The 26,241-nt window shown below is 37.3% G+C and overlaps 3 protein-coding genes across 5 annotated transcripts; 1 reads left to right on the forward strand and 2 right to left on the reverse strand.

Annotated features, from left to right (window-relative positions):
• The first annotated feature begins 320 nt into the window (after positions 1–320).
• On the forward strand, positions 321–15,325 carry LOC132115472 (golgin subfamily A member 1-like). 2 transcript variants are annotated; one of them, XM_059523965.1, is made up of 23 exons: positions 321–484; positions 1,092–1,389; positions 2,958–3,048; positions 3,713–3,787; positions 5,433–5,563; positions 5,709–5,837; positions 6,109–6,278; positions 6,457–6,568; positions 6,901–6,996; positions 7,566–7,691; positions 7,776–7,871; positions 8,185–8,280; positions 8,355–8,450; positions 8,698–8,850; positions 8,935–9,030; positions 9,334–9,423; positions 9,517–9,619; positions 10,352–10,512; positions 10,624–10,779; positions 11,102–11,161; positions 11,241–11,507; positions 12,633–12,719; positions 13,764–15,325. In XM_059523965.1, the coding sequence occupies exons 2-23, from the start codon at positions 1,264–1,266 to the stop codon at positions 13,839–13,841; spliced, it is 2,595 nt and encodes an 864-aa protein (XP_059379948.1). In that variant the 5' UTR covers positions 321–484; positions 1,092–1,263; the 3' UTR covers positions 13,842–15,325. The 2 variants fall into 2 exon arrangements, with proteins under 2 accessions (XP_059379948.1, XP_059379949.1); XM_059523966.1 differs by lacking the exon at positions 3,713–3,787.
• A 323-nt stretch (positions 15,326–15,648) lies between these two features.
• LOC132115468 (actin-related protein 2/3 complex subunit 5-like protein) lies at positions 15,649–19,130 on the reverse strand. Its single transcript, XM_059523960.1, has 4 exons — positions 18,743–19,130; positions 16,960–17,032; positions 16,300–16,476; positions 15,649–16,212 (listed from the first exon to the last, which is right to left on the reverse strand). Exons 1-4 carry the CDS (start codon positions 18,880–18,882, stop codon positions 16,150–16,152), a joined length of 453 nt encoding a protein of 150 aa, XP_059379943.1. The 5' UTR covers positions 18,883–19,130; the 3' UTR covers positions 15,649–16,149.
• Positions 19,131–21,083: 1,953 nt separating this feature from the next.
• Positions 21,084–26,077, reverse strand: LOC132115138 (uncharacterized). Of its 2 annotated transcripts, none has more exons than XM_059523539.1 (4): positions 25,894–26,077; positions 25,276–25,578; positions 24,365–24,527; positions 21,084–22,504 (listed from the first exon to the last, which is right to left on the reverse strand). In XM_059523539.1, the coding sequence occupies exons 1-4, from the start codon at positions 26,033–26,035 to the stop codon at positions 21,649–21,651; spliced, it is 1,464 nt and encodes a 487-aa protein (XP_059379522.1). In that variant the 5' UTR covers positions 26,036–26,077; the 3' UTR covers positions 21,084–21,648. The 2 variants fall into 2 exon arrangements, with proteins under 2 accessions (XP_059379522.1, XP_059379521.1); XM_059523538.1 differs by having other exon boundaries at positions 21,084–22,507.
• Positions 26,078–26,241: the final 164 nt, after the last annotated feature.

Here is a 26,241-nt window from a genome sequence, read left to right on the forward strand (position 1 = left end):
ACAGCAAGCTATTATTCAGGAGTTGCTTTTAAGAAAAGTTTTTTTCGCGAAAAGTTCCTTCTTGAAAGTAACATCTAATATAGCCTACAATCAATAATTATTTTTTGTATATATCATAATTGTTAATGCAGTGATGTAACATTATACATTAGTAATTAATATGATGCGTCTAATAGTTATAGAGGAATACTATACTGTGACTATGCGAGAATGACAGCTTTCGTGATTGACATGAAATCACGCTAATCCGTAGCCACGCCTCTCTTCTGTGGTCGTCCAATCAGCGACGAGCACAATCGCCAAGTTCTTCCTGGAACGTCATCGAAATCTGCTGACTGTAGATTACGTGGTGAAATTAGTTAGCCAGCTGCTAGCCTCGACAAAAAGATCACACACAAATATAGGGCCTGGAGAAATATTTGCATTAAACGTGATTTGCATTACAATGAACCTCAATTCTGTCAGAGTCTGTGGAGTTTTTACGGTAGGTTTACCCGTGTCTGTTTTGTTGGTTTAGTATATAGATGGACGAGAGCTAACATTAGCTAGCGCTGTTTACAATTTATCTGTTATTTCTCTGGGCTTTAATCTGCAGTTTTTGGGTAGATGTTGTCATCCTCTGTTTGCATGTTATTAATGAATGGTTCACGCATCTAGTTTACGTGTCATTGTCAAATCCGACACTGGTTAGCTTACTACAATGTAGCATTTCAAGCCATGTAAAAAAATCTGTCTCTTTGGCCTTTCAGTCTATTCTTAAACATTGAACCGCATCAGAATTTAGTTTTAGGAGTTGATATTAATATTTATTTTTTCTGTATCACCCCTTGCTTAAAAACAACTCATCTGCTTTTAAAAATTCTGCGCTCGAGTATCAATAATGTAAGTGTAGTACTAATTTGATATGTCCCCTCCACTAACTACATAAACAGGCAGAGATGTACACTAGATAGTGATGTGTACTAAGCAGTTCACTCTTCGCATGTAAGCTGGTAGCACAGCATGCTCACTTCATTCAGAAAGGCATCTGCTGATTAAAAGACTTGTTTTATTTTATCCTTTTGCTAATTTAATCCTAATTTTCTTCACAGATTCAAGGCAGCAGAGAGTAACACCAGAATGAGATCTGCATACGCCATGCATATCAGCGGTCTGTTTTACGAGGACCCTAAAGTGTCTCATTGACAGTTGAAGAGACATTAAAATCATTGCTTCACACACACACATACAAACACAGCTATACGCTACATCTAGACTACAGAGATGTTCGCAAAGTTGAAGAAGAAGCTGGCGGAGGAGGCCGCCACTGCCCCTCGCTCCGGACGCATCCCTCGCTCCATGAGCAAAGAGTCCATCACTTCTGTGGGCGCAGATTCAGGCGATGACTTTGTGAGTAGAGCTTTCTCTGCTTTTGTGTGATTCTCAGTCTCCAGCTTCTTGCAATATCATATCTCGTTCTAGTATTGGATATGATAGGAGATCTCAATCATAGTACCTTTTTCCTTCATGTTCAGCGTATACTTTTTCAAATATTAATGTATTGAGTGCTTTAATCTACTCCAGTTCTTCTTAAGTGCATTTTACTATTGTTCAGAAGTTTGAGGTTGATAAGATTTTTGGCAAGATCAGGAATGCATTATTTGTTTAAAATACAGTTAAAATAACTTATCTATTTTTATATGTTAAAATGTAATGTATTCCTGTTATGGCGGAGCTGAATATTCAGCACCCGCTGTACTGTTTACTCTTGGCTTATTCAGAGTTTGGTCAGAAATAAATAATTTTGTGTTCTATTTCTCTCAGGGTTGCACTGAATGGTGGCAAATCTTGTTACAAATCTTGTTTTGTTTGTTTTTTTGTCAAAAAATGGTACTACATTATTGAGTCTTGTCATAAGAATATTAGTATAATATGTTAGTCATTAAAATGATCCTTTTATAACTCCTTCCAAGTGCACTTTCACTTCTAGGTATCAGTAAACTGCCAGTTGTCAGATTTTGATAAGCAGACAGTAAATACTTTCCTGTATCCTCTCCATAGCAGTTATTCCTGTTTCAAATGACTGGTATATTTTTAGTATCACTCCTAGAGAAAGTTGCATGACGGTGTTTGCACAGTGCTGCACCTGAACATCCTGGAAGTATGATGACGTTTATTACTAGAGTGCTGTGCTGTGCTTCTCGGGGAAGCCAGAGAAATCCAGACTGAGAGTGCTAAATATTATCACATGCCTTGACAAACCGGTGTAACCTGACACTCTTGTCCTCCAGCAATTAATGAGAGACACTCTCAGGGTTAGGTTCAGGTTGTCTTTCGCCCTAAATAATTAAAGCTGTCGGCTTGTTGGAGGATGAGAGTATCAGTAACCGGTCTAAATCAAAGTCACACTTATATTGTTGGTGTTTTGCTGAGAGAAACTGACGGGTTTGGACCCCAAGTACAATGTAAAAAGTTTAATTAAGATTAAAAAACTACAATAATTTAAAATTTGTGCTGTTAAACTTTTAGGTATTCTTAGAAATATGAATAAACATCTCTCTTTTGCATTCTGTAGTTCTAATAAATTATATGCAATGACATGGCTCATTTCTTTGATATTAGTGTTTTGTGTTTTTCTCTTCCGATCAGTATTGTATACTTATCTCATTTCCTCTGTTTTAACAGTTATGTTTGCTGTCATCTAATGCTCCTAGTGAATATAAAAATTACAATATATTTTTTTCTTAATGTACAATATTTTTGTTTCCTAAATACAACAAACTTATTTGAATACTAATTTACTTTGACTTTTAATGGGAGATATTCATCAGTTGTTGGCTATAACATTAATTAATATCTAATCAGTAATTTGTATTAAATAATAGATAGTACTGATCAATTTTGTTCAGAATATTAATCTGATATTTTATATATATATGATTTAGATTTAGATTCATGTCTCTCTTATTCACTCTTAGGCGTCTGATGGCAGCAGCTCCAGAGATGATGTTTCTTCTCAGATTCAGCGCAGAAATGATCAGATACGAAAGCTGGAGGCCAAACTCTCAGGTATAGGCAACACAATACAGTGAAACTGATGTAAACACAATGAGAGAAAAAGACTGAAAGGAGGAAAAAGATACGAAAGGCCAGTGTGACTGCTTTATATAACATCAGTGGAAAATCAATAAGAAAAGGAAAAGCTTTATTACCTGCCACTCTTACGGGCTGAATCTATTTCAGTCTTTATCTGGACACCTTTAAACCTTTCATACATTTAGTTACAATGGAAATGTATGAAACGCGTGACATTTGACAGATTTGCCGCAAAACGAGCCTGGAATGAATGCAAATGACTGCACTGTAATGGCCTTGAAAATCTGCGTAAATAATAGATACCTGGCTCTCACTATCAGCCTGCCGTGGTATCAGTTACATAGCCTGATCTAGAAACACCTTTAACCCTTGATGAGCAACACTAGCTGAGATGATTGCACAACTGACCTGATGGGATGATCTAATAGTGTAGGTCATTGTTCAGCCTCACATTCAGTCTGGTTTTCTCATCTCAGAAAATCATTCTGTTTTTCCCTCCATTTGTTTATCTTCTCAATCATGTTTGTCCCTTTGTTTTCTCCCCCCTGTTTTTGTCCCTCCCCCACCCCCTCATCCTCCTCTTCCTCCCTCCTGGGTGTGTTTTTGTGTGTGTTGGTATCCCATTCCCCAACACTAGACTACGCTGAGCAGCTTCGGCTAATGCAGAAGACCAAGGAGAAGCTTGAGATTGCATTAGAGAAGTATCAGGATTGTACGTACCGTTCTTTTCCTCCCAGTTCCGCCTCTTCCTTCTTTTGGCTCTCTCTCCTCTGCTCGGTTTCCCATTTGTTTGTCCAATGCTTTTACACTAACCTCAGGCAGATCAAACATACATACTTACAGACAAACTTTCTATAATTTTACATCAAGACATGATCCAAGTTGTGTTTACTAGGTGTAGACTGGGGCATTCAAGACTTACCCATGGGTTTTCATTAATAGGCGAAGTTCCTCCTTTATGTCTTTCATGTAAAGTTCCTTTGACTATTAAGCATATTTTGTTGAATTGTAATTTTTATGATGCTGCTAGAAAACGCTTTTATTCAGAAACATGCTTGCATGGAATATCTGAAAATGTACCACCTAAATGTACTTTAGATTTTCTATCTTATGTTAAGTTGAAATGTTTTATATAATGTAAATCTTCTGGATGATACTGAACTTGTTTGCCATGTAAATAGCCATGATGCTAGCATGGTGTAAAAAAACTTAATAAACAAACAAACTTACAGACAAACTGATTCTCAGGAGGGGGAAATTAAACTAAAACTACTGTAGCAAGAAACCAGCTTAAGAAAAGTCTTCTAAAGTTTTTTGCTGCTTTAAACACAATTTTTATGAGTGACCATATTTCTTCAGCAAGTGTAAATTGTGTAGATAGCAACCTAATATAAGACATTTAATTTCAAGTGTTATGAATCTAAAAGCTCTGATCCCATTTCTAGACATTTCCAAAGTAAAAGGAAAAACATACACAGATTTTAATCAACTAAAAAAAAAAATAGATGCTTGTACTAACCATCTGTTTCACAGCTGTATTAACAAGGAGATTTAGAAAATTACTTGCAATGTTGTGATGTTGTCTTTTTTTCCAATAAAGTTTGATAAATAGAACAAAAACGTTAACAAAATGTATATTTTATGCATTGTACTTTACATATGTTGGGTCTGTAACCATGTAACCAAGTAACCACTAATTTCATGTTATGTCTATCAGTTTAAAAGGAATAGCTCACCCAGAAGTAAAGATTTGCTGAAAATATACTCATCCAAGATATAGTAGAAAAGTCAGTTTCTTCATTAAAACAGATTTGGAGAAATGTGAGCCTCTGAATGAATGGGTGCCATCAAAACAGTTGATAAATACAACACAATAATCAACAAGTAATCCTCAAAAAAAAATGAACTCATTTACATCTTGCATGACCCTAAAGGTGAGTACATTTTCAGCCAGTTTTCGTTTCAAGGTCAACTATTCCTTTAAGGGTTATAGATCTAAACTGATTTTCTCTCTCTTTTTTTTTTTTTTTTTTGCTTGATATTCAAAGTGCTTTAACAAATATAAGCTGCACATTTCAACTTTTAAACCCTCCAAATCTCTTCTCTGTTAACCTATCAATATAAGTGTATTTAATGTAAACATGTTTGCTGCTTGTTTACACACGCTGAGGAACCTATTCAAAGTATCATCTGTAAAAACTAAGTGTAGTGTACAAAACAGATGAAGCCCAAAGACATTGTTTTGAAAATGATCTAGAATTTTTCTTTAAGATAAAAAAACAAAACAAAAAAAAACAGAAAAGATTAAAGCAGAAATCAGAAAGATGAAATCTTGTCTTATTTCTGTGTTCAATCAGCATCCATGCGCAAACTTCAGGACCAGAATGAAACTTTCCAAGCCAACAGAGCCAAGATGGCGGAGGGCTTGGCCTTAGCATTAGAGAAGAAGGACCAGGAGTGGATGGAAAAGCTTGCTATTGTGGAACAGGTAAAGATGCTTTATAACATGTTGGATAAAGATTTGGATAAGGCTCAGTTTTGTAAGTCACTTAGAGTTTAAAAGCATCTGATCAATGATTATTTCAAACATCAGTGTTAATGACCTATTATTTTGTCTACTTTCTCTCAAACAGGAGAAGTCGTCACTGGCCGCTCGGCTAGACGAGATGACGGAGCAGAGTTTAAATCTTTTCCAGAAGAGAGATGACTTGGATGAGCTGGAGGGCTTTCAGCAGCAGGAACTGGCCAAACTCAAACACATGGTCAGCACAGTGAACCTTGAGTATTCTTTTATGAGTGTTACACAGCAATAATTGCATTAAAACAGACTCCCAGCTCACCATCCTCCATAATCCTCCACTCAACAATAATTTTTACTCTAATGCATATCCATATAAAGGAATATTTAACCTAACAGCAAGAAGCGATTGAAAACCCAGACAATAACAGCTCACATAAATTGCAGAATAGACAAGAAGTTCCTTCCCATTTCCAAACTGTTTAAGCACTTTGATCATAAAACTTGTCCTGCAGCTGCTGAGGCGAGAAGAACAACTGAGTCAGCGGGAGAAAGAGCTCAAACTGAGAGGAGAGGAGCTGAACACAGCGAGACTGACCCTGAGCCAAACCCAAGACAAGCTGTATGAGCTGGGAGAGGAACACGAGGAGATGTGCAGGATCAACTCACAGCTGCAGGCCCAAAGGTGTGTGAAGAGGAGCAGAATCATGCCTTCCTTAAAGGAATAATTCAGCCCTACTACAAAATATTTGGAATGGGATTAAAATGTGATTGGGTATACTTCTTCTGAAGAAGTTTGTTTCAATTATAATGTATTGCTGACAAAAGTCGAATCCCCAGTTTGTCTCTCCTGTCTCTTTCAGGGATGAGTTGTTGAATGAGAGAACAGATGCTGAGAGGAGGGTGGTGGCTCTGGAGAGGAGAGAGCAGGAGTTACAGCAGCTGATCCAGCAGGTCTCGGAGGATTTCCAGAAGGTGAGCACTTGAAAACCTTCAGCTCATCAGTACAGATGACTCTCAGAAGCCAAGAAGCTCACTTATGGGAACGGAACCATACCTCCCATTTGAAAGTGTTTTCCGCCCCACTCGCACTTTATTATTTCCTTCACAGTTGTAAATTTATAATAGTGGGATTGTTCTATTAAAACCATGTATTATATAATTTCCAATATTTCCATTTTATATTATTTTGAATTGTTTTGTTGCAATATGTGTGCAATAACATGCTAGTTTTGCTGTGGTGTTGAAATTATGGAATTGCAGCTGACTAAATCTCATTTCTATATTGTTTCTTCTTTGTTTTCTAGGCACAAAGCAATGCAAAGGAAGTCGAGAAATCAATGGAGCAGCTCCAGTCTGAACACAATAAGCTGAAGCTACAGCACGAACAGCACAAGAACAAGGTCTGATTGACTCAACAAAGAATTCATTCATACTTAAGACTTCACTCACATTTGCAAATGAAAATTACTGACTGCAATTGTGCTACATTATGCAGGCACATATGAGTGGCATCCAATGAAAACCTGTAGGCTATATGATATCATCAGAATGAATGCTTCCTAATTAAGACATACAAAAACTAACTGTACTGTATATGTATATTACTTTTATCTGCTTTCTATAGCTCTTCATTTTAAATTTTATTTGGTTTTAAGAGTATCAAGATGTATCTTGAGTGTGGTGTTCTCTTTCATTGCACTGCATCTAGTTAGTTTTATTAATTTTAAAACTTAATTTTAATCTTTACTTATGGTATTTATTGGTATATATTGCATACTACATATTTCAGATGTTCATGAAGTGATTAGTCAGAGTTTCTGTTGATTTAGTCTTTCATGTTAACTAATAATATTATATACAACAGAGAAAAGTATATGTCTTCATGTGACTTCGTGTGCAACGCTCTAAATACAACACTGTTTGATTGTCACATCATTCTAACTCTTCATATCATACTGTGATTGGTCAGGTGGCGGTGACCGAGGAGGAGCGAGAGCGTGTATTTGCTGATTTGCAGGAGAAGGCTGCTTCCTTAGAACGGAGACTAGAAGCAAACTTCTCTCTGGATGAGCACCTACAGGAGCTGCTCAAAGAGGTCAGAGGACACCGTATACACACCGATCGTCTTACTGCAGTTTCAGTCATCTAAAAACCACATTGTGTGTGTATGTGTGTTTAGAAGTCTTCATTGGAGCAGAGGTTAGAGGGGGCCAGAGGAGAGTTTCTGGAGGAGAGAACAAATCACACCAGTGCAGTCAGTTCACTGGAGGCCCAGGTAAACAGTACAACAGCAAATAGTCATACTGTGAATTGATCTTTGAGAAAAGAATCTAATTTTTTGAGATACTAAATTTGTAATTGTCCTAAGCTGTAAGTCATAACCATCAGAATTAAAACAAACAAAAACCTCTTTAAATATTTCAGGTTGTTTGCAATGAATCTAGAATATAAGAAAGTTAGCTTTTTTTAATTAAATTACAAAAAATAAAGAACTTTTCTGTTATATTCATATATTTATAAATGCACCCATATTGTACTTTCATAACTTTATTTCGATGACAAAATTCCTGTTTCTCATTCGTTTCCAGATCTCTCAGCAGAACGCCACCATCACAGATCTGCAGACTCTGGTCAAGCACAAAGACGACTCGTCCAAGGCTTACAGAGAGAGGACAGACGCACAGGTGAGTTAACCCACAGTTAACCCACACACCTCGTGACTGTGGCTGAATGATCTGATCTGTGTGTGTTGTGTCAGATATCAGATCTGGAGCAGAGACTGGCTGACTGCACGGAGACGATGAAGAGTCTGCAACAGCAACTTGAAGACAGTGAAACGCATGCAGAAAAACTGGTACGTGATGTCAAAGTCTCACCAAACATCCCAAAGGCTGGCTCAGAGACTGACAGACTGGTTTTTCTGAAACGTCGCCCCCTTCTGTCAGATATCAGTCATGACTACTGGGGCACTAGCATTATACAAGGAAAAGAACTAATGGAGTTTAGAGTTCAAAAATTGGCTTAGCAGGCAGCTCAGCGACTGGCTCACTCCTTTTAGTTTTGCCTTTAGTGTGTTGACCTCTGACCTTTTGTTCCCACAGCATGCAGAGTGGGCAGAGGAAAGAGAGAGACTACAGCAACAGGTCTCGACACAGAGACAGAGAGGTTTGGAGAAAACAGCCAGACTGGAGGAGGAACTTCTTACATTACAGAGAGAGAGAGAAACCCAAGCAAGCAAGCATCAGGACAACCTGGTGTGTGAAACATCACTAGTCTGTCTTTAATTATTATGCACTTAACATGGGAACGTTATCTGATGTTTGTCTCTTTTTCTCAAGCGCTTACTGGAGGAGGAAAAAGCGTCACTGTTGAAGAGCAAAGCTGAGGTTGACCACACTGTCGAGAGACTGAACGCAGAACTAGAGCAGGCCAGAGTGAGAATCATCTGCTACAACTGATTCACTCCACAGCCGATTCACTCCACAGCCGATTCACTACACACATTACACACTTAGTAACATACACTACCATTCAGACGTTTGGGGTCAATAAGATTTATGAACACCAAGGCAGCATTTATTTATTTATAAACCTTTCTTATTATTAAACCTGAAAACAGAGCTGCTGCTATTTTAAACAAAGAAAATAAAAGTTAGAATTTTTTTACACTTAAGAGGTATTTTGTGAACTTGAGTTTCACCAGTATAACATTTCTGTCCCATATTTGTCTGTTACAGGCGGAGTTGATCAGCAGACAGACAGTAAGTGTTGAAATCGCCAAAGCTCTAGAGGAAACCAGAAAACAGAGAGAAGAACTCCAACAACAGGTTCATTCACTGACATGTTCAAACACGCCATCTATTTACTCACAAAGTCGTTTTCCTGTGTCTGGAGCTTGATTTATTGCTTCATTTCGATAGGTCGGCAAAATGACAGAGTCTCTTGAGAAGGCGGAGCAGGAAGTGAGTCGTCTTTCTGAGGATTTAGGAGCAAAGGAGGAGGAGCTAAACACGCTGAAGGAAGGTGAGGGACCAGTTGTGTTCTGGCAGCAGGGGAGCCCCGTCCACCCCTCCGAAACGGAAACTAAAATTAAATCCATAAAAAAAATCATTATTTGAAGTAAAATAATGTTCAATAAAATAAAAACTCTTTATTTCAGCTAGTTTCTAAGGCAGCATTACTTTAATTTAGTTATATATATATATATATATTACATCTCAATATCACTGATTCAAACCCCTATAATTAACCTTTATAAAAAATACTGTTTTGGTTATACATTTTTTTTTTTTTTTTTTTTTAGATGTACTTTTAATGTTTTTAATTCATTTATAATTAAAACAAAAATAAAAAATACAAAAAAATAAAATGCAGATACATTAAAACATTTTTATATTAAGAGCTAAATCATGTTGATTTTGATATTAAACTGATAATTATATGAAGATTCTCAAATCTTAAGAACACGAAACGTTTCTTGTTTAATTTTGATTTGAACGAAACCAAAAGTAATGTTTTTCAGTCAGGTTGGATTCAGTAATGGTCTTATTTATCAGATTCAGTGAAAGATTTATTACAATTATTTAAGCTGTGAGTCTTTTTAGCAATATATTAAGATGAACTGGGGGGCTATATTTGTGATGTTTGTGAGTTCTGCCTGCAAAGTCAATTCCATAAACAGACGTGTTTGGCACTCTAGATTACATCTGAATCTTTTATGTGGTTCCTATTTGTCTGTTTCTTACTGTGTGTCAGAGCTGCGGGCGGCCCGTAGCAGTCTGTCTTCTCTGCAGGCCGAGCGCGAGTCTCGTCGTTTGGAGGCTGAGGAGAGAGAGCAAGAACACAACTCTCAGCTGACATCACTGCAGCAGGAAGTCCTCACACAAACACAACAGCTCTCTTCATACCAGTCACGGGTCAGTGTGTGCTTTCACCCACCCGAGCATCGAGCTGCCTGTTGCTGATAGATACATTGTCTTAGCTATATAATGTTTTTGTATTTGCATGTTTCTCTGTGTTCCTAACAGGTGTCTGACCTGGAGGGTGAGGTGTTGAGTTTAACAGCACAGTCCCATGCAGATGAGTGTGATGGGGAGCAGAACGGGACGGTTACTGTAAGTGATCTTGACCAGTTACAGAAGGTCAATAAAGACCTGGAGCAACAACTGGCTGAAAAAAACAAGGTGAGCGCAAAGAAAACCACTGAAGTGAAAAAAATAAGGTTAAAGAAGAGCAGAGATTTTAAAATTATGAGATTGTATGTAAATGTTTTAAAATTAAATGGAGAACATTTTACTATTTTACTTGTATTATAATAATAGAGAACATATTTTACAAGAATAAACTGCCCTACATTATTTGAATTATAACGTGAACTCTGTACATTCTGTTGTACTTGACATTTTATAGAATTAAAAACATTTATAAATGAGAACATTTAGTATCAGAGTAGAGTTTATACACAATCACTAGAATTTGTTTAAATATTTGTTTTGTTTTTTCCAGACAATCAAGCAGCTTCAGCAGAGGCTTGCAGAACTCAAGAGGACGTTACAGAAAGAGCTGGTGTGTATGTTTGTTCAGAAGCTTTAAAGTCCACGTCAGCTGTCAGCAAACATTTCCTAACAAAGTGCTTGTGCGACAGAAACTGAAGCCAGATCCTGACTCTGAGATGAAGGAGAGACTCCAGGAAGGCAGGCAGGAGAGGTCCGCTGAGAAGACTGTCTCAGAGACACAGATGCCCCCCACAGCTCCGACCCCAGCTTCAGGACCCCCTCAAACTTCAGGCCCACCTCCTATCACCTCCAACACCACAGTCATCAACAGTTCAGACCTCACGGACACAAGAGAGATCAACTTTGAGTACCTCAAACACGTGGTGCTGAAGTTCATGTCCTGCAGAGAGGCAGAGGTGAGGGCTTGATGGGTATCTGACCCGATCGCTACACCAGACTGATGTTATTAGTGTTTTTGCTAAGGTGTCACTATTACTGCTGTTCATTCTTGGAGTTAGGGATTAGAAGAAACTCCTAGAAATAATTGTTATCTTTTAGTTTGTATCCTGGAAGCCGATTAAGTGGCCAAGTTGGTGGGAAAAAACCTTTTTCTATCATCCAAAAGTTTAAGGTCTGTTAGGATTTTGTTTTTTAAATTAAATGATAGTTCACCCAGAAATGAAAGTTTGCTAAAAATGTACTCACCCTTGGGCCATCAAACATGCAGATGAGTTTTTTCATCTGCAGTGAATGGGTGCCGTCAGAATGAGGGTCCAAACAGCTGATAAAAACATTATAATAATCCAGAAGTAATTATTATTGACTGGTATTTTAGCCAGAAGTGATGATTTAAAGTTAAAAACGCTTAAATAATGGATCTGTTTCTTACAAAGCTTAGCTTTTCACTTTACCAGATATTAATTGATTGACTGGAGTCGTGTGGAGTATTTGTGGATTATAATGATGTTTTAATCAACTGTTTGGACTCTCATTCTGATGGCACCCATTCACTGCAGAGGATCCTTTGGGGAGCAAGTGATGTAATGCTACATTTCTCTAAATCTGTGCTAATGAAGAAACTAATTTTCAGCAAATTTTCATTTTTGGGTGAATGCTGTTAATAGTTTTATTGAGGAAGAATGCTGTAAATTGACAAAGAAGTGACAGGACATTTATAATGTTACAAAATATTTATATTTAAAATAAGCATTGTTCTTTTGAACTTTTATAGATCCAAGAATCCTGGAAAAAAGCATTACATTTGCAAAAACGTATGAAGCACATCCAGTCATCCTTTGTTGCAAAAGCATTTGATTTATAATGCAGATTACTGTAGCCGCGGTGTCCTATAAAAGATTTTCTGGTACATTATTTCCCCTAATTCACCTCTCAATTCAATCCGGCTGGTGTGTGCATCACTGATTTCCCAACACTAGAGAGTCCTCTGCTGTCTCTTCACTATAGCAGTATAAGTGTTACTTGAATGATTTACACCCTGTGAGAGGTTACCTCTCTCTGAGTCTCTCCATCTCTCTCGTCAGGCTTTCCAGCTCATCAGAGCCATTTCTGTACTTCTGCATTTCACAAAAGAAGAGGAGGACATGCTCAAACAGACACTGGAGTACAAGGTGTGTGAGAAAAATGAATACACATGCATGAATCTGTAAGTATGATGGAGGTCATGCTGCAGTCTCCTCCGCACCATAAGCTAACTAGGCCACTCTGGTAAGGCAGCTAACAATGTGGGTCAGGATATCTGGCTCACCGCTCTGAATCAAACCATTAGCACTCGGTGACACTGTCAGGAATAGCAGCTGGCAGGTATTTCTAGCAGTGCTGGAAATCACTGCACATCACTGTGCTGCATTACACTGCATTACGCTTCGGTCCCTGCCGCCCCTCTTCAGCTACCCTGTGGCCTGTGGAGGATTGGTGGGAAAAAATTTATTTGATTTTTATTTCACAAGTTTATCTTTATTTGAAAGTGTGTATGTAATGTAACTAGGAATGTACATATCGCTTTTTTTAATGATCAAAAGAGAAAATATGTAGCATTTCTTATTTTTCACTTATGTCTCTCTCTCTCGAAAGTGGAATAGCCGTTCGTCTTTTCTACTGTAGATTTATAATCTGATATTTAAATTAATTTGAAACATTGTAGATTGAAGCTGTTATTATGATTACTGTTTCTAAAAGCATGCATCGTGTTATAACAAACTTTATATCATATTAGTTATAGGCCAAAACATGAAAATAAACAAGTAATCAGCTATTAGCATTAAAAAGTCAATGGCTATTGATTTAATTGTTGTAAGAATTATAAACATAATAACAATGATTCATTTTGTTGTTGTTGTTAGGATGCATTAATAGTATTATTAATAACAACTATAAATATATTAATAATTTACTGAGTGTATTTGTTAATTATCAGAAGGATGAAAAGTCTCTAACACTTACCAAGGGTGCAACTAGTTGATCAAAAATACAGTAAAAACATCAATGTTATGAAATGCTAATAATATTTAAAATTGTTTTTAAATATTTTTTTCCAAATGTATCATAGATCTAAATTACGAAGCTTAATTTCAGCATCATTTCTTCAGTGTCACATGATCTTTCAGTAATCCTTCTAAGCTCTGTTTAAGTCTAATGTTTTATGTTTGTTTCAGATGTCATGGTTTGGTTCCAAACCCACACCCAAAGGCATCATACGGCCTTCCATCTCAGGAACCTCTAGCTGGAGCTGAGATTAATATTTGGGGGGAAAAAAGTGAAATGGGGAACAGTGAATGATTTCAGTAGAAAACTACTGACGTCTGGAGGGAGCGATTGCAGACTCCGCAGTTTCAGTCTCTGCCTCAACAGTTCCTATGTAGCTCATGCCCTTTACACAACGGGACACAAAACAGCCCTTTCCATGTTTCACTAAAATATTGCAGGGACTGGAAACAAATGCTTTATCAACATCTTTTAATGACTGGGGAATTTCATCTTTTAAGTAATGGTTAAAAGGCATCATCCGTCTCATGTACTCTGTAGGTTCATCTGCTTTTAGAAAACTAAAACTGTTTCCAACATCCTTCAACTGGAAAAGGATTTTTTTTTTTTTTATATATATAACTCCAATCTGAGCTCAATGGGAGTTGGGTGAATCATATTCGCTGCTCCATTTCAGTGGTATTTATGAAGACCATAAACGCATGCCCTTTTCCTCCAGAACTGGACATCAGTAAAAATCAGGAATGGGATTTCACATTATACTGTTGTGATTTTGAATACCTGGAAGCATCTCTTTTAATCTGCCTTGTTTATGTGTAAATTAGTTACGTACATTCCATACAAGTATTTATGTATGAATACCTGTATATAAGTGATAAGAGGATTTATAAATCAGTGGATGCATACCGTAAGGGTTTTAAGGGTTTGTTGCACATGCATTAGTCAAAACTGTGTTCATATAAGTTATGTATGCATATGTGTGAGATTCTTCACTGTGGGCTTGAAACTGTCATTTAGAGGCATATATGCACAGACTGAGGAAACAAGCATGCATGCCTTATACTTAATGCTTTGATTGTACTGGTTTTGAGTGTATACTGAAGCATTTGAGTACACTTGAAGCCTTACCATTCAAAGCTAACTGCATTTCTATTTCTCTGAGAACATGTCAATAGAAACATCTTTCCTTTTCCCCTGTGAAAACAAAGTGGTTTTGAGTCCGAGCCAGTGATTTGCTTTCCGAAACAATGTAATTTTGTGTGTTTTAACACTTTTAAGGCCACATCAGCACTAAGGTTACCACTCTGAATGACAGACTCTTCTGGTAAAAATAGCTGACTAGACACTTGAATATCTCCGCGGGATGCTTAACATGTGTTACCTGTTTTTAGAAAAAGAAACCCAAAGATTTCTGTTTTATGTAAAGACTTAAGCTTAAATCAGTTGATTCTTGAGAATTTGTTTTGCCGTAAATGAAGGTTCTCTGTAAAATGTTGAAAAACGGCCGGTTTATGAATCGCTTAGGAATGAGATTTCTATTGGAAGATCCAAAATGCACTTTTCTACGACTGTATTCATGTTTTGTTTGATGTTATGATACAGAGGCGCTAACAGTATCCATTTCCTCTGCTTTCGGCAAGATACCACTACATCCTTACTTTGGTTTCACTTCATGGTATGTCAGGACTATCAGAACTTGACAAAAATTAAAATCTTTCTCAGTGACTTTGAAGAGACATTTGTGCTTCTGTGTGGTTTCCAGGGCTGACTAAAGTGCTTTTGTTCAGTGGATCTGAAAGTGATGAGAAAGCATTTCTGAATCATTGCAGACCAGACATAACATAAGATCAGTGATCAGAGACCTTGGTAAGAAATGGAAAAGTGTCAATGACATTTTCTAAATGTAAATGTCTTGGGAGTGCACAATGAGTTGAATTAGCGACACTGCAAAATTTGATTTGCTGTCCTCAAGTTTTTGTCATGTTTTCATGTCACGTTATCACATAAAAAAAAAAACTATAGTAACCCATATCTGTCAGATAAGGAAAAGAAATGCACTCTTATTGTTCTTTATTGCACCAGGCACTTCACAATAACCCGACCCTAAGATTTGAACCATAAATCCACCTAAATACTATATATTAAACATCATCCTCTTTCTGTACAATACGAAAGAAAATGAGAACCACAACTAAAAAATGGAAAGTACACATCTGAGAAAACCAACCACGTAAAACAATCAAATACAACTTTCATATTCATCACAGTATTTCATGTCCTGAAACTGCTGATCAAGACTTAGACAGCAAAGTCTCATCATGGGACTCATTGTCCTTCCATCACACAACCGTTCACCTTCATTAGTCGAGAATTCAGTAATAACATATTCAAGAATCAATAATTTACATTAAAAATCATACAATATCTCTGCTTTTTAATCGGTTGAGCATGAGTGGTTTCCCCCAGATAAGGTCGAGTTGTGAGAGAAGAAGCTGTCCGTGTCTAAGAAAGAGAAACAAATCCTGTGGCTGTTATCTCTTGATTTCTCTCGGCTTCTCAGACAGATTTTCTCGCAGTCAGCACTCGTACGATGGACCCCAGACCCCCCACAGCGAAAGCCTGAGTGAGAAGACAATAACACAAACAGACGTGTAAGATAAAAAACAGACTTAAAAAAAGATCAAGTCTCATTCATCCAAGAGTGACCTTTTCGTGCCACTGGAGCAGGATGGCACTGCTGTTGTCCGAGGGCTTCTCGAAGCCTCTGTAGATGTACTTCATCAGCAGGTCCACTCCGTTCCTGTCCAGAGACTTCACGGCTGGCTCAATATCACTGCTCTTGAATGCAGTCAGCACTCGTAACACCACCGCCTGTGCCCGCTCCTGAGAGAGGAGGTGGAGGGAGCGCAACAAACAAGTGTAGGAGGCATAAAAGACAAACACTAATCAAAAATGGATGGACTGATTAAACACTGTCCACCAAATATTGTTGGCTGTTGAAATTCCAATGCATCACTAATAATGCTTTAACACTAAAGGAACATTCCATGTACAAATTAAGCTCAATCAACAGCGTTTTTGACATTTACAAAAAAATATATGTAATAATAGTAATTGAATTCCTCAAAACACGTAGACACTTCATGTGGGGCCAATTTGTGGAGGATTTAGAAGCAGAAATGTGAAGCTTATAATTTTACAAAAGCACAAACATTAATTCTTCTTGTATATTATTATATTATGATTAGACACATGACATGTCATTGCTGTGACAATCTGTTATGCATAAATAGGGCCCTATAACAGTGTTCTTGAACATCTGAAAGCAATGCATCAAACTGTCTGAATAACAGAACTGGCTCTTACTTTCACTGCTGGATTCTTGGAGTTGATTGGTGGATTCCTCAAGGCGATGTGAAATGCTGTCATCATCTCCCCTGTGCATCACATTTAGTTAAGGAAAGCTGACTGACCAGTCAGGGACTCTCAAAAACCCAAAAGAGCATTCTTTAGATGTGGGGTAAATCTTATTTTTACTTTGGAAAGTATTCGTAAAGTTTACAGAGAAGCTGGAGTTAAGTAGCACGTATCTGGAATTTGTCTCACTGGTTGATTACGAATGAGGTTTAAATCTGAAGCTTGTCATTTTTCCAGTGTTAAAATACTTCCTCCTATATGCAGAGACAACTAAAACAGTTTTTATATTTATAGTTCTCTGAAAAGTGTAAATCGTTTCTCTGTGGCATATAAAAACAGTGTTCTGTTTAATCATCCCGAGCAGCCTGAAACAGCAACACTTTTGGGGGTTTTTGTCCAACCAATCGATTATGAGGTGGGAGTGTTCAAGAAACCAGTTTGAAAACAATCATTATTACACACTCCTGAGTATTAATATTCACTATCTTTCTGGACAAAGTAATTGAAAAATCAACCTCCTTTAAAGAAATCAATAACGATCAAAAGAAAATGCAAAACCTGCTTAAGAGACAACATAATAATAACCCATATGCTGATGACAAAGACATTCAAGTTTTTATTATATTACAGAGGGTGATATGTCAGATTCAGACCTCATTTAAGCTCTTAGTCTAAAAATGTGCAGCAAAAATGGATCATTCCAGTGCATGACCTGATTAAATAAATGACAGTCATGCACAGTTGGGGGGCGGGGAAAGTGGGGGCCTTAGTTTTTCCAATGAAACTAAATCATTGCGTTCTGATTTGGCAACACTGGTGTGTCACTTAAAAACACAACCGAAGACTAAATATATCACGTCAAAACTGCGTGACCTTTTCATATTCAAGGTTATTCAAAGGTTATAGGATGCAATTATAAAAACCAAAATGAAACTGAAATTTCAGTGGCACCAAAAGTAAAAAAAAAAAAAACAAATTTAAGAAAGAAAAGTGCATTAAAACAATTATTAGAATATTTTTCAGTCAGTGTAGTATCCTAACAGCCCTAAAAAATTTAAATAAAAAAAAAACAATTACAACAACAAAGTAACATAAGTTTACTAAACTAAAGGCAGAAATTAATTATCTGAAAAAAATATATAATAATAATAATAATAAGAGTGATAACTTAGTAAAACTACTGGACAGAAAAATAAAACAGAAATAAACTAGAAAATAGAAAATTAATAAAATTAAATATATCCAGAATTTCAAATATTATTAAAATATTTAATACACACACACACAAACAAATGACTAAAAAGGAAAGTAATCAGCACCACCAATAACTCCACTAAATAAAGTTACTTTGACTACAAAACCGCAATTATTTTTTATAATCCTAAACTCCCACGTCACACGCATTGTGCAGCTATTTGACAGCTTGACTATGATTACCGTTTACTCTACGGCTGGCTCTAATCACAGCGATATGTCTATCTAGACACCGGACAGCACTTCTGGACATCATAGCGGTGCTGGTGCCTCTGTAGGTAACGGACTGGGCTTTGAGACTCGACCTGTGCGTAAATAATGTATGAGCTAACGTTACATCTAAACTGGAACAAGGTTGTTTTTGGGCGACGTTAAGAGAGATGAACTTACTCCTGACATGTTTTACAGAGATGATCAACACGACCCGTCAGTTTGATCGATAATGACAGCAGCAGTACGTTACTGGTCTGAAGGATATTGTCTGATCAGATCGTCCACCTCGCACGCGTCCGGTCCCTGCTGCTCGGCCGCCTCGTCCTGCTCGTCCACGAATTTATTCTCGTCGTACTCGTCGATGTCGACTCCCCGGAATCGCGAGGACAGGGTGTTTTTCGCCATGAGGAGGAGTAGCAGCAGCTTCAATCAATCATGAGAGTCCGGGAATGTGCGGTACTGGGAGCGCCCTGCAGCCGCGCGGATGTGAGTGAGTGTCCGCTTCCCTCAGAGCCGAGAGCCGAGCACACGTTCATCTGTCAGCGGGAGGGTGCGGCTGTTACCTCTCCCCCAGCGAGAGCATCTCCAACATTCCTGCACCGCGGACAAATATCCCGACTTGAGCGGAAACGGAATTGCACACCATGGTTACGCTGTCACACGTTGTTTCCGTTTCCTGTGATCCAGCGATGGATCCTGCAGCTCGTATATTAAGGCTGGAGTCTACGAATAATATATATATATATATTATTCGTAATAAGCAATAAATAATGTTACTTATGTAGGCTAGCTATTTACAGCTATTTACTAGCTATCATAATCACATATTACTCTATGTAATACTCTAATATCCTTTTAGTTTTTATGTACAACTTCTCTTATAATATTAATAACTGTACAATATGCATCTATCTAGTGGCCACTGAAGTATATTATGGTATTATATTTTTTATTATATACACTACAGTACACAATGCACATTTCTAAAATGTTTTATTTCCTCTATGAAATTTTCTTTCAACTCAAAACACATTTGTATCGTATTTTATCATAAACAACATGAAAAGAAATGCTCATTTACTAGGATATTTTTTATGTGTTTGTTTATAGTCATATTACATGGTCAGATATTTTTTTTTTATTATTATTGTATCAATCTACGACTTCTAATAATATTAATAATTGTGCCGTATCCCTGTTCTATCCAATGGCCACTGAAATATGTTATTATATTGTATTATAATAATCCATGTTTTCATTTTATATATAAACAACTCTAATAGTTTTATTAACTGCAATATGCTTTTTAAATCCAATTGCCATTGAAATATATCATTATACAACTTCTCAAAGTTGCAAACTGTTTATTTTCCTATATATTTGAATTACCATTTAAGCTTTAACTGATCTGACAAATCTACCTGTTCCCAATTTGTTTAGGAATATAAACTCTTACAAAGTCTGGATAATTTGCAACAAATACCATTTAAATAATAAAATACATTTAAGATTTAACCTGGTATATCTTAAAGCACACTAGACGGAGTTGGAGGAACGGTTAGAAAGCTAGACTAAACATAGTCTTTATTTATCTTATATCTTTGAAATCGTTTTTTTCCCCCCAGGTTTAATGGAGCTTTTCTCTGGTCAACAGCAGCCAGTGACCACTAGAGCACAGCAGATGTTCTCATATTAATGTTATACAGTTCTTCCTAGGAAATCTAATGTGTATTACATTTCACAGATGGATCAAAGATCAAACCCGAACACCATCTTGAACTAATTTGTTTACAAAATTTTCAGAACCTTTTCTTCTTTTCCATGCTATTTGACATTGTGAGACATAGCGTGATGACGCCATTCATTGCCTTAAAATAAATTATTAGATTCATTAAAACAAACTTAAAACAAGCAAGTAACCTAATTTGTCAAGTAAATGGACTCTAAAAAAAGATGCTGAACTCACATGTTACTTTGATGAAATAGCTGCAGATCACTGGGAGTCAGAGACCTCTGGATTTCCACACAACCCTGCTGCTTTATATGAATGTAGTTTTCATTTAATCAGATCATCGACGGCATTGATGAAAGTCTCAAGGTGCAGACACTTTTTGTACAAGTTCAGAATCTGAATAATTCATTCAACATATTACAGCAATAGCATATGGATATAATAAATCAGTCAAAAAAGAATGACTGTGATTTATAAAAATATATATCACCGAAATGCTTACCTTTTGAACGTTCTGTTCATCCAGAAATTCAGAATAAAGTATCAGTTTCCACCAAAATATTAAGTCATTTTCAATATTGCTAATAATAAGATTTATCATAATAATAAAGTGTTTCTTAAGCAGCAACTCAGCTTATTAGAATGATTTCTAAAGGATCACTGAAGACTGGAGTGCTGAAAACATTTTAAAATATATTCAAATAGAAAACTCTTATGTTATATTTTAATCATATTTTTAAAGCATTATTGTTTTTGCTGTATTCTGAGCAAATAAATACAGGCTTGCTAAACATTAGATACTTAAAAAAAAGAAAAGAAATCTGATGCAAAACTTTAGAACATCGTATCGTGTATAGTGTATAGTTTCTATTGAGATATTGATATATTATAAGGATATGTTCACAAAACAACTCATGAAACTAATATCACAGGGTCTGTAATTGACCATTTAGCGTGCACAACACATCACTTAAATATGTCATTTAGTTTCATAATCAACAGCTGTAGAGGCATTTTTCTTTTCAGCCTTCAAAATATACATCATTATATCATTCCCCAGTGCTGAAAGACAGTCACCAGACATGATTCTTGGATTCAGTTACATATTTAGATGATGTTATATCAAGTCAGAGTGAGTGAGATAAAAGACATTAACATGCAGGGATTTTATTTTCAATGGATCATAATATTTCATGTCAATATCCCTTAATTGCCATTCACTGAGGAACACCAGATGGGTGTCAGAAAACCTAAAAAGTCTATCACACTTTCTTGCTGAACAGTGGAGCCAGTGCTAAAGCAGTTCTTCTCAAAGCCATAACACATTTGAGTTGTTAAACCCAAAGTGGTCTAATGTATCATTCTGTTCTGCTTTGATTCAATCAAACATTTTTTTGCAAAGCCGATTTTCTGTAGTGGAAAGGAATGAAAGGCCCCTCTCAGACCTGATCCTGGCTTCTCCACCTGTTCACAGCACTGTATAGATCACACACGGTCTTAGTCTCTCGGGGCCCCTCTGGTCCCCACAAAAACATCTTGCTGATTTTCATTTTACGAGGCTGGGACCCCCTCTCAGTGCTCATTATTTTGGGTTGGGGGCTGACTGGCGCTCCAGCCCTTGTTTGTAGTAAGCAGGGGTTTCCTTTTATTTCTATGGAATGTTGCATGTCATTCATGGGCTGTGTAAATCTGCTGTCATCATCACAGGCTTTTCTAGTCCTTGTTTTGGATCGGCAGGGTTCAGACGTCGTTCTGATGCGATAGCCAAATGAAGTTCCATAAAACGATGGCAGGACGCTAAGACTGGGAGAGGGATTTCCTCGGGTCACGGGTGACGGGAACGTTAGCGCTGTAGCTGTGGCAGGATAACGTGTTTTGACCATGAGTCTGGCATCAGATGCTTTGTGTGAACTTCTGTTAGATCTGCTTTTCCTGTATATCCCATCTGTTCCTTCAGTCTTCTCTGTTAAGTCATATGCTTGTTTGTCTTCTATGATATTAAAAGATTTGTCAACATCACATTGATTTTCCGTGATGTCATGTTGTCTGTTGTCATCTGTGATGTCATGTGGACGTTTTCCCTCAGTCACGTCAGCCTCAAAAGTATCCTCAGGAGTATCTTTCTGTATGTCATTCTGCCAGTTATCTGTAATATCATATCGTATGCCATCTGTGAAATCATTCTGTCCTTCATCTTCTGTTTTATTGATGGTGATGTCTTGTTTTTGGCTCTCCATGGTGATGTCACGCTCTCTGGGTTCCTCTGTGACGTCTTGCTTCTCATGTACCTCTGAACTGCTTTTGAAGAAAGCAAATGATCAACACTTGAAAGAAAAGGGTAGAAAACTGCTTTCAGGTTATTGTTTACACCACATCTTGTTTAAACTATAAGAAAATTCCAGCCAAGTAACATGCAAGGCATGTGGACTGTGAAGTTTACATATTTGTTCACAGGTTAAAAGACTGTTTGTCTGGAGGGCCAAGTAATTTTACAGCATATCACTTTTATAACTATGCGGTTTCAGATGTCCAAACAACATTACGAGAGATTACATCCTAAGGCCGAGTTAACCAGAAATCCCTTCTCAAATGCTGCACCCTGGAGACCTATGTTCAGAGTGAAGAGTTTTAATAGCCTGGAACATGAGTGAAACCTGCAAATACCAAATGTGAAATGATATTCGCAGCCTGACCTACAGCTGTATTGCAGCTGCTATGATACTGAGATACAGAAAAACCGAAATCATACAGTGGACATGGGAAACTTAAAACATGGATGTGAAAATATGTTCAATTTTCTATGGTAATTTGAGTAGATTGGAGAACTTATGCACTATTGGCTCTCTGAAAATGCTTTTGCATTAAAGGAGGGCATAAGTAAATCTTTGTAGATATATATACATATGTAAGTGCATATGAGTGGGCCCCCTCTCCCTTGGCTGAATGAATAGCCTGTATCATACAAAAGACCTTAGTGGGACCCCCTCACCTCCTCGGGGGCTGAGACAATGTTCCTACCTTGACAACGGCCTGCAGCTCAGTAATATCTGTTGGGAGCCGTTGTTGAGTTAAATTTACTTCATCTGTGAGCATCAGGTTAATGCCATTCCTAGCATGAGTTCCTCTGTTGTGAGTTTCTATGGAAGGGAGAACTTCTCACTGTCGCCAGCCGAATGCCAGACACTAACCACACAGCTCACAATGACACTCAATACTGCCTCAGTGCCACAGAGGACTCATGATATCACTCATGTATCCTCATTAACTGCTCAAAGGGGATGGATGAATGAGTCCATTATTTTTGGCATTTGAAAATGCTAGCCATCTATTTCGTTTCATGTAGTTTTTATTGTACAAGGGCTCTTTGCCCTCAACATGTTCTCACTCCAGAGGCATCCAAAACTGCGGCATGTTTAAGTGACATGCTGTCAATGAGAAACATTTGCTGTCAATGGAGTGCTGCAGCCTTCAGGGATGGTTTTATTATAGTACAAGTGTAGTAACCATGTTTTTTGGCATACTGATTACCATTTGTGTAACCACATTTTACTACAAATGCATGGTTAAATCATGGTTAGTGTAGCAAAACCATGGTTAATTTGTGGCTACCATATTTTAACTGTAGTAACCAAGGTTTTTTTGTTGTTGTTTTTTTCTAGTAAAACCATGATTCATTTCCTAACCATGATAAATTTCCAGACGAATACAATCGAAGTTAAATTAAAAATGTCCTGGCTCTTTCAAGCTTTATAATGGCAACTAATGGGTGGAGATATTCAATAGTCTGATATAAGTCCAAAAAATGCTCCACATGGGTTAATAAAGGCCTTCTGAAGTGAAACAATGCATATGTGTAAGAAAAACGTTAAAGCCACTAGTTTTTCATGATAGTTAAACTCTAAAGTTCTTAGTTGCATTGGAATGAGATATCAATGCGTTCACGGAGCAGGAAGATGCTTTCATGTCGATATACTGAGGCATTTTTTTATATGACAGGGTTGTTGACCTTGGTTAAAGTTATAGTATAAAGTAAGTGAAGCGTTCTGAAAGCGATTTCAGTTGTCCGTTTCATTATGTGCTTGATCAAACCCTCTTTTAAAGTTGTAGGCCAAGCTCTTTTTTAAAAATGGTCTACTGGTTAAGTTTTAGTTTTACCTGTTTTCCTGTCCCGGTGCTGTATCTTCTCCCTGCTCCTGCGGCTGATATGATGAAGGCAGGTAGAGATGTAGTAATGGGGTCAGATTGGGATGCTCATCTTCATTAAAATGCTGAGGTTGTTCATCTTTTCTTCTCCAGATAATCTTGCACATGGGAGTTTCTCAATAAAGAATGACATGAGACTTAGTGTGTGACGAATGGACTGTGAAAATCATCTTTAAATTTGCTGCTCATGTTTTGTGTCTTGTAAGCTTTTGACACTATTTACTCTGAGAAGGAGAACATAGCAACAACGCTCTTCCGCTAGTTTACAACATTGATCATAAGACCTTCGAGATGACATAAACAGTTTACTCATGTTAACTGTTCAGTTACACTTGTCTCAGACGCAATACATTTATGTAGGAGTTTTGGGATGTTAGCTTCAGTTTTGTTGTCAAATATTTAATTGAGTTTATTTTACATGGAAAACGATTTAAATTTTTTAAAAAGTAAAATGCAAATTTCCTGAATCAATATCAATAGAGTATTTTAACATATCCAAACAAGCTTTCTTTCTTTAATGAAATGCATAAGGAGATGTTATGCAGAATGAAATCCTGTGGAAATTTGGCTGAACATTTATCCACCTCCTGGCCTTTAAAGATGTAGATGAGTTTGTTTCTTCATCAGAACAAATTTGGAGAAATGTAGCATTACATCACTTACTCTCCAGTGGATCCTCTGCAGTGAATGGGTGCCGTCAGAATGAAAGTCCAAACAGCTTATTAAAACATCACAATAATCCACCCATTCACAGCAGAGGATCCATTGGTGAGCAAGTGATATAATGCTGATTTTTTCCAAATATGTTCTGAAGATATAAACAAAGATACAGAGAGACACCATGAAGTGTTTTATAGTGGTACCTGGTGTGCGTAGTGCTCGGCGCCCCGTCTGATTATCCAGTGGGACAGTGAAAGGCCGCCGGCTTGAATCCAGCGGGACTCTGTGTCTGTGTGTACTGCTTCTCGCTCGCTCTCTCTCCTCAGTTCTTTTTATCACAGTGAATGGATCCCATACCTTCAGCTCACCCTCTGTTTCAACACAGTCTCTACTGTACTTCTGTCCTCCTGCAGAGATGGAATGAGCTCTGTCTCTCTTGTCTTTAATGGGTGGTGATGTGGAGCAGTTGGAGGGTCCTGGTGACAGGACACATCGCACTCCACATGCTGTAAGGACATAAACCGAGATCTTGGGTGTTGAAATAAACATAATGTAAACAATTAAAAATAACCAAGGTTTTAAGCACATTTTAAACCATATTTTTAGGATATAATATATATATATCTATATATATATATATCTATATATATATATATAGATATATATATATATATAATATATATATATATATATGTATATATAATGTGTTAAGGACTAATATAATACACAAAAACCCATAAAATATGTAGCGTTTAAATATATTTTTAATCATTTGCTTAACCTTTTGCTCACATTTTAGAGAAGCATTGACAAACAGTTACCTATGAGCAGAGCTTTTTTGGCTGTGAATGATTTCCTGGCGTTTTTTTCAGAGAGGTTTCTTGAGTCTCTAAGGGACCTCCCCTGAAGCATGCTGCTGCTATAGGCACCAGTGTTTGGAGAAGATGATCCATGTTGATGCATTGGAAATGCTTTAGGAGGTGTGACCCCTCTCTGGTTTGTGACTTGGAGCTGCAGTCTTTGGTTCACTATGGAGTTCCATGCCATTGAGCCTGCTGTTCTGACGGGTCCTGTGTGGCCTCTGAAGCGTCTCACGGGACAGAAATGCATCGCATGGCTGTGCCCATTTTGTTCATGGGTCAACATGAGGCACCAGTGATTGCCTACAA

The sequence above is a fragment of the Carassius carassius genome, chromosome 34 (assembly GCF_963082965.1).
Source record: "Carassius carassius chromosome 34, fCarCar2.1, whole genome shotgun sequence".
Taxonomy (NCBI): Eukaryota; Metazoa; Chordata; class Actinopteri; order Cypriniformes; family Cyprinidae; genus Carassius; species Carassius carassius.

Coding starts and splice junctions, on each gene's coding strand:
- LOC132115472 (XM_059523965.1), top strand. CDS start 1,264: ATGTTCGCAAAGTTGAAGAAGAAGCTGGCGGAGGAGGCCGCCACTGCC. Junction 3,788..5,432: donor ATTAGAGAAGTATCAGGATT/GTACGTACCGTT, acceptor GTGTTCAATCAG/CATCCATGCGCAAACTTCAG. Junction 6,569..6,900: donor TCTCGGAGGATTTCCAGAAG/GTGAGCACTTGA, acceptor TTTGTTTTCTAG/GCACAAAGCAATGCAAAGGA.
- LOC132115138 (XM_059523538.1), bottom strand. CDS start 26,035: ATGCATCAACATGGATCATCTTCTCCAAACACTGGTGCCTATAGCAGC. Junction 25,579..25,893: donor CAAAAAAGCTCTGCTCATAG/GTAACTGTTTGT, acceptor ATGTCCTTACAG/CATGTGGAGTGCGATGTGTC. Junction 24,528..25,275: donor CCGAGCACTACGCACACCAG/GTACCACTATAA, acceptor TTCTTTATTGAG/AAACTCCCATGTGCAAGATT.
- LOC132115468 (XM_059523960.1), bottom strand. CDS start 18,882: ATGGCGAAAAACACCCTGTCCTCGCGATTCCGGGGAGTCGACATCGAC. Junction 16,477..16,959: donor CCAAGAATCCAGCAGTGAAA/GTAAGAGCCAGT, acceptor CTCCTCTCTCAG/GAGCGGGCACAGGCGGTGGT. Junction 16,213..16,299: donor TGCTCCAGTGGCACGAAAAG/GTCACTCTTGGA, acceptor CTTCTCACTCAG/GCTTTCGCTGTGGGGGGTCT.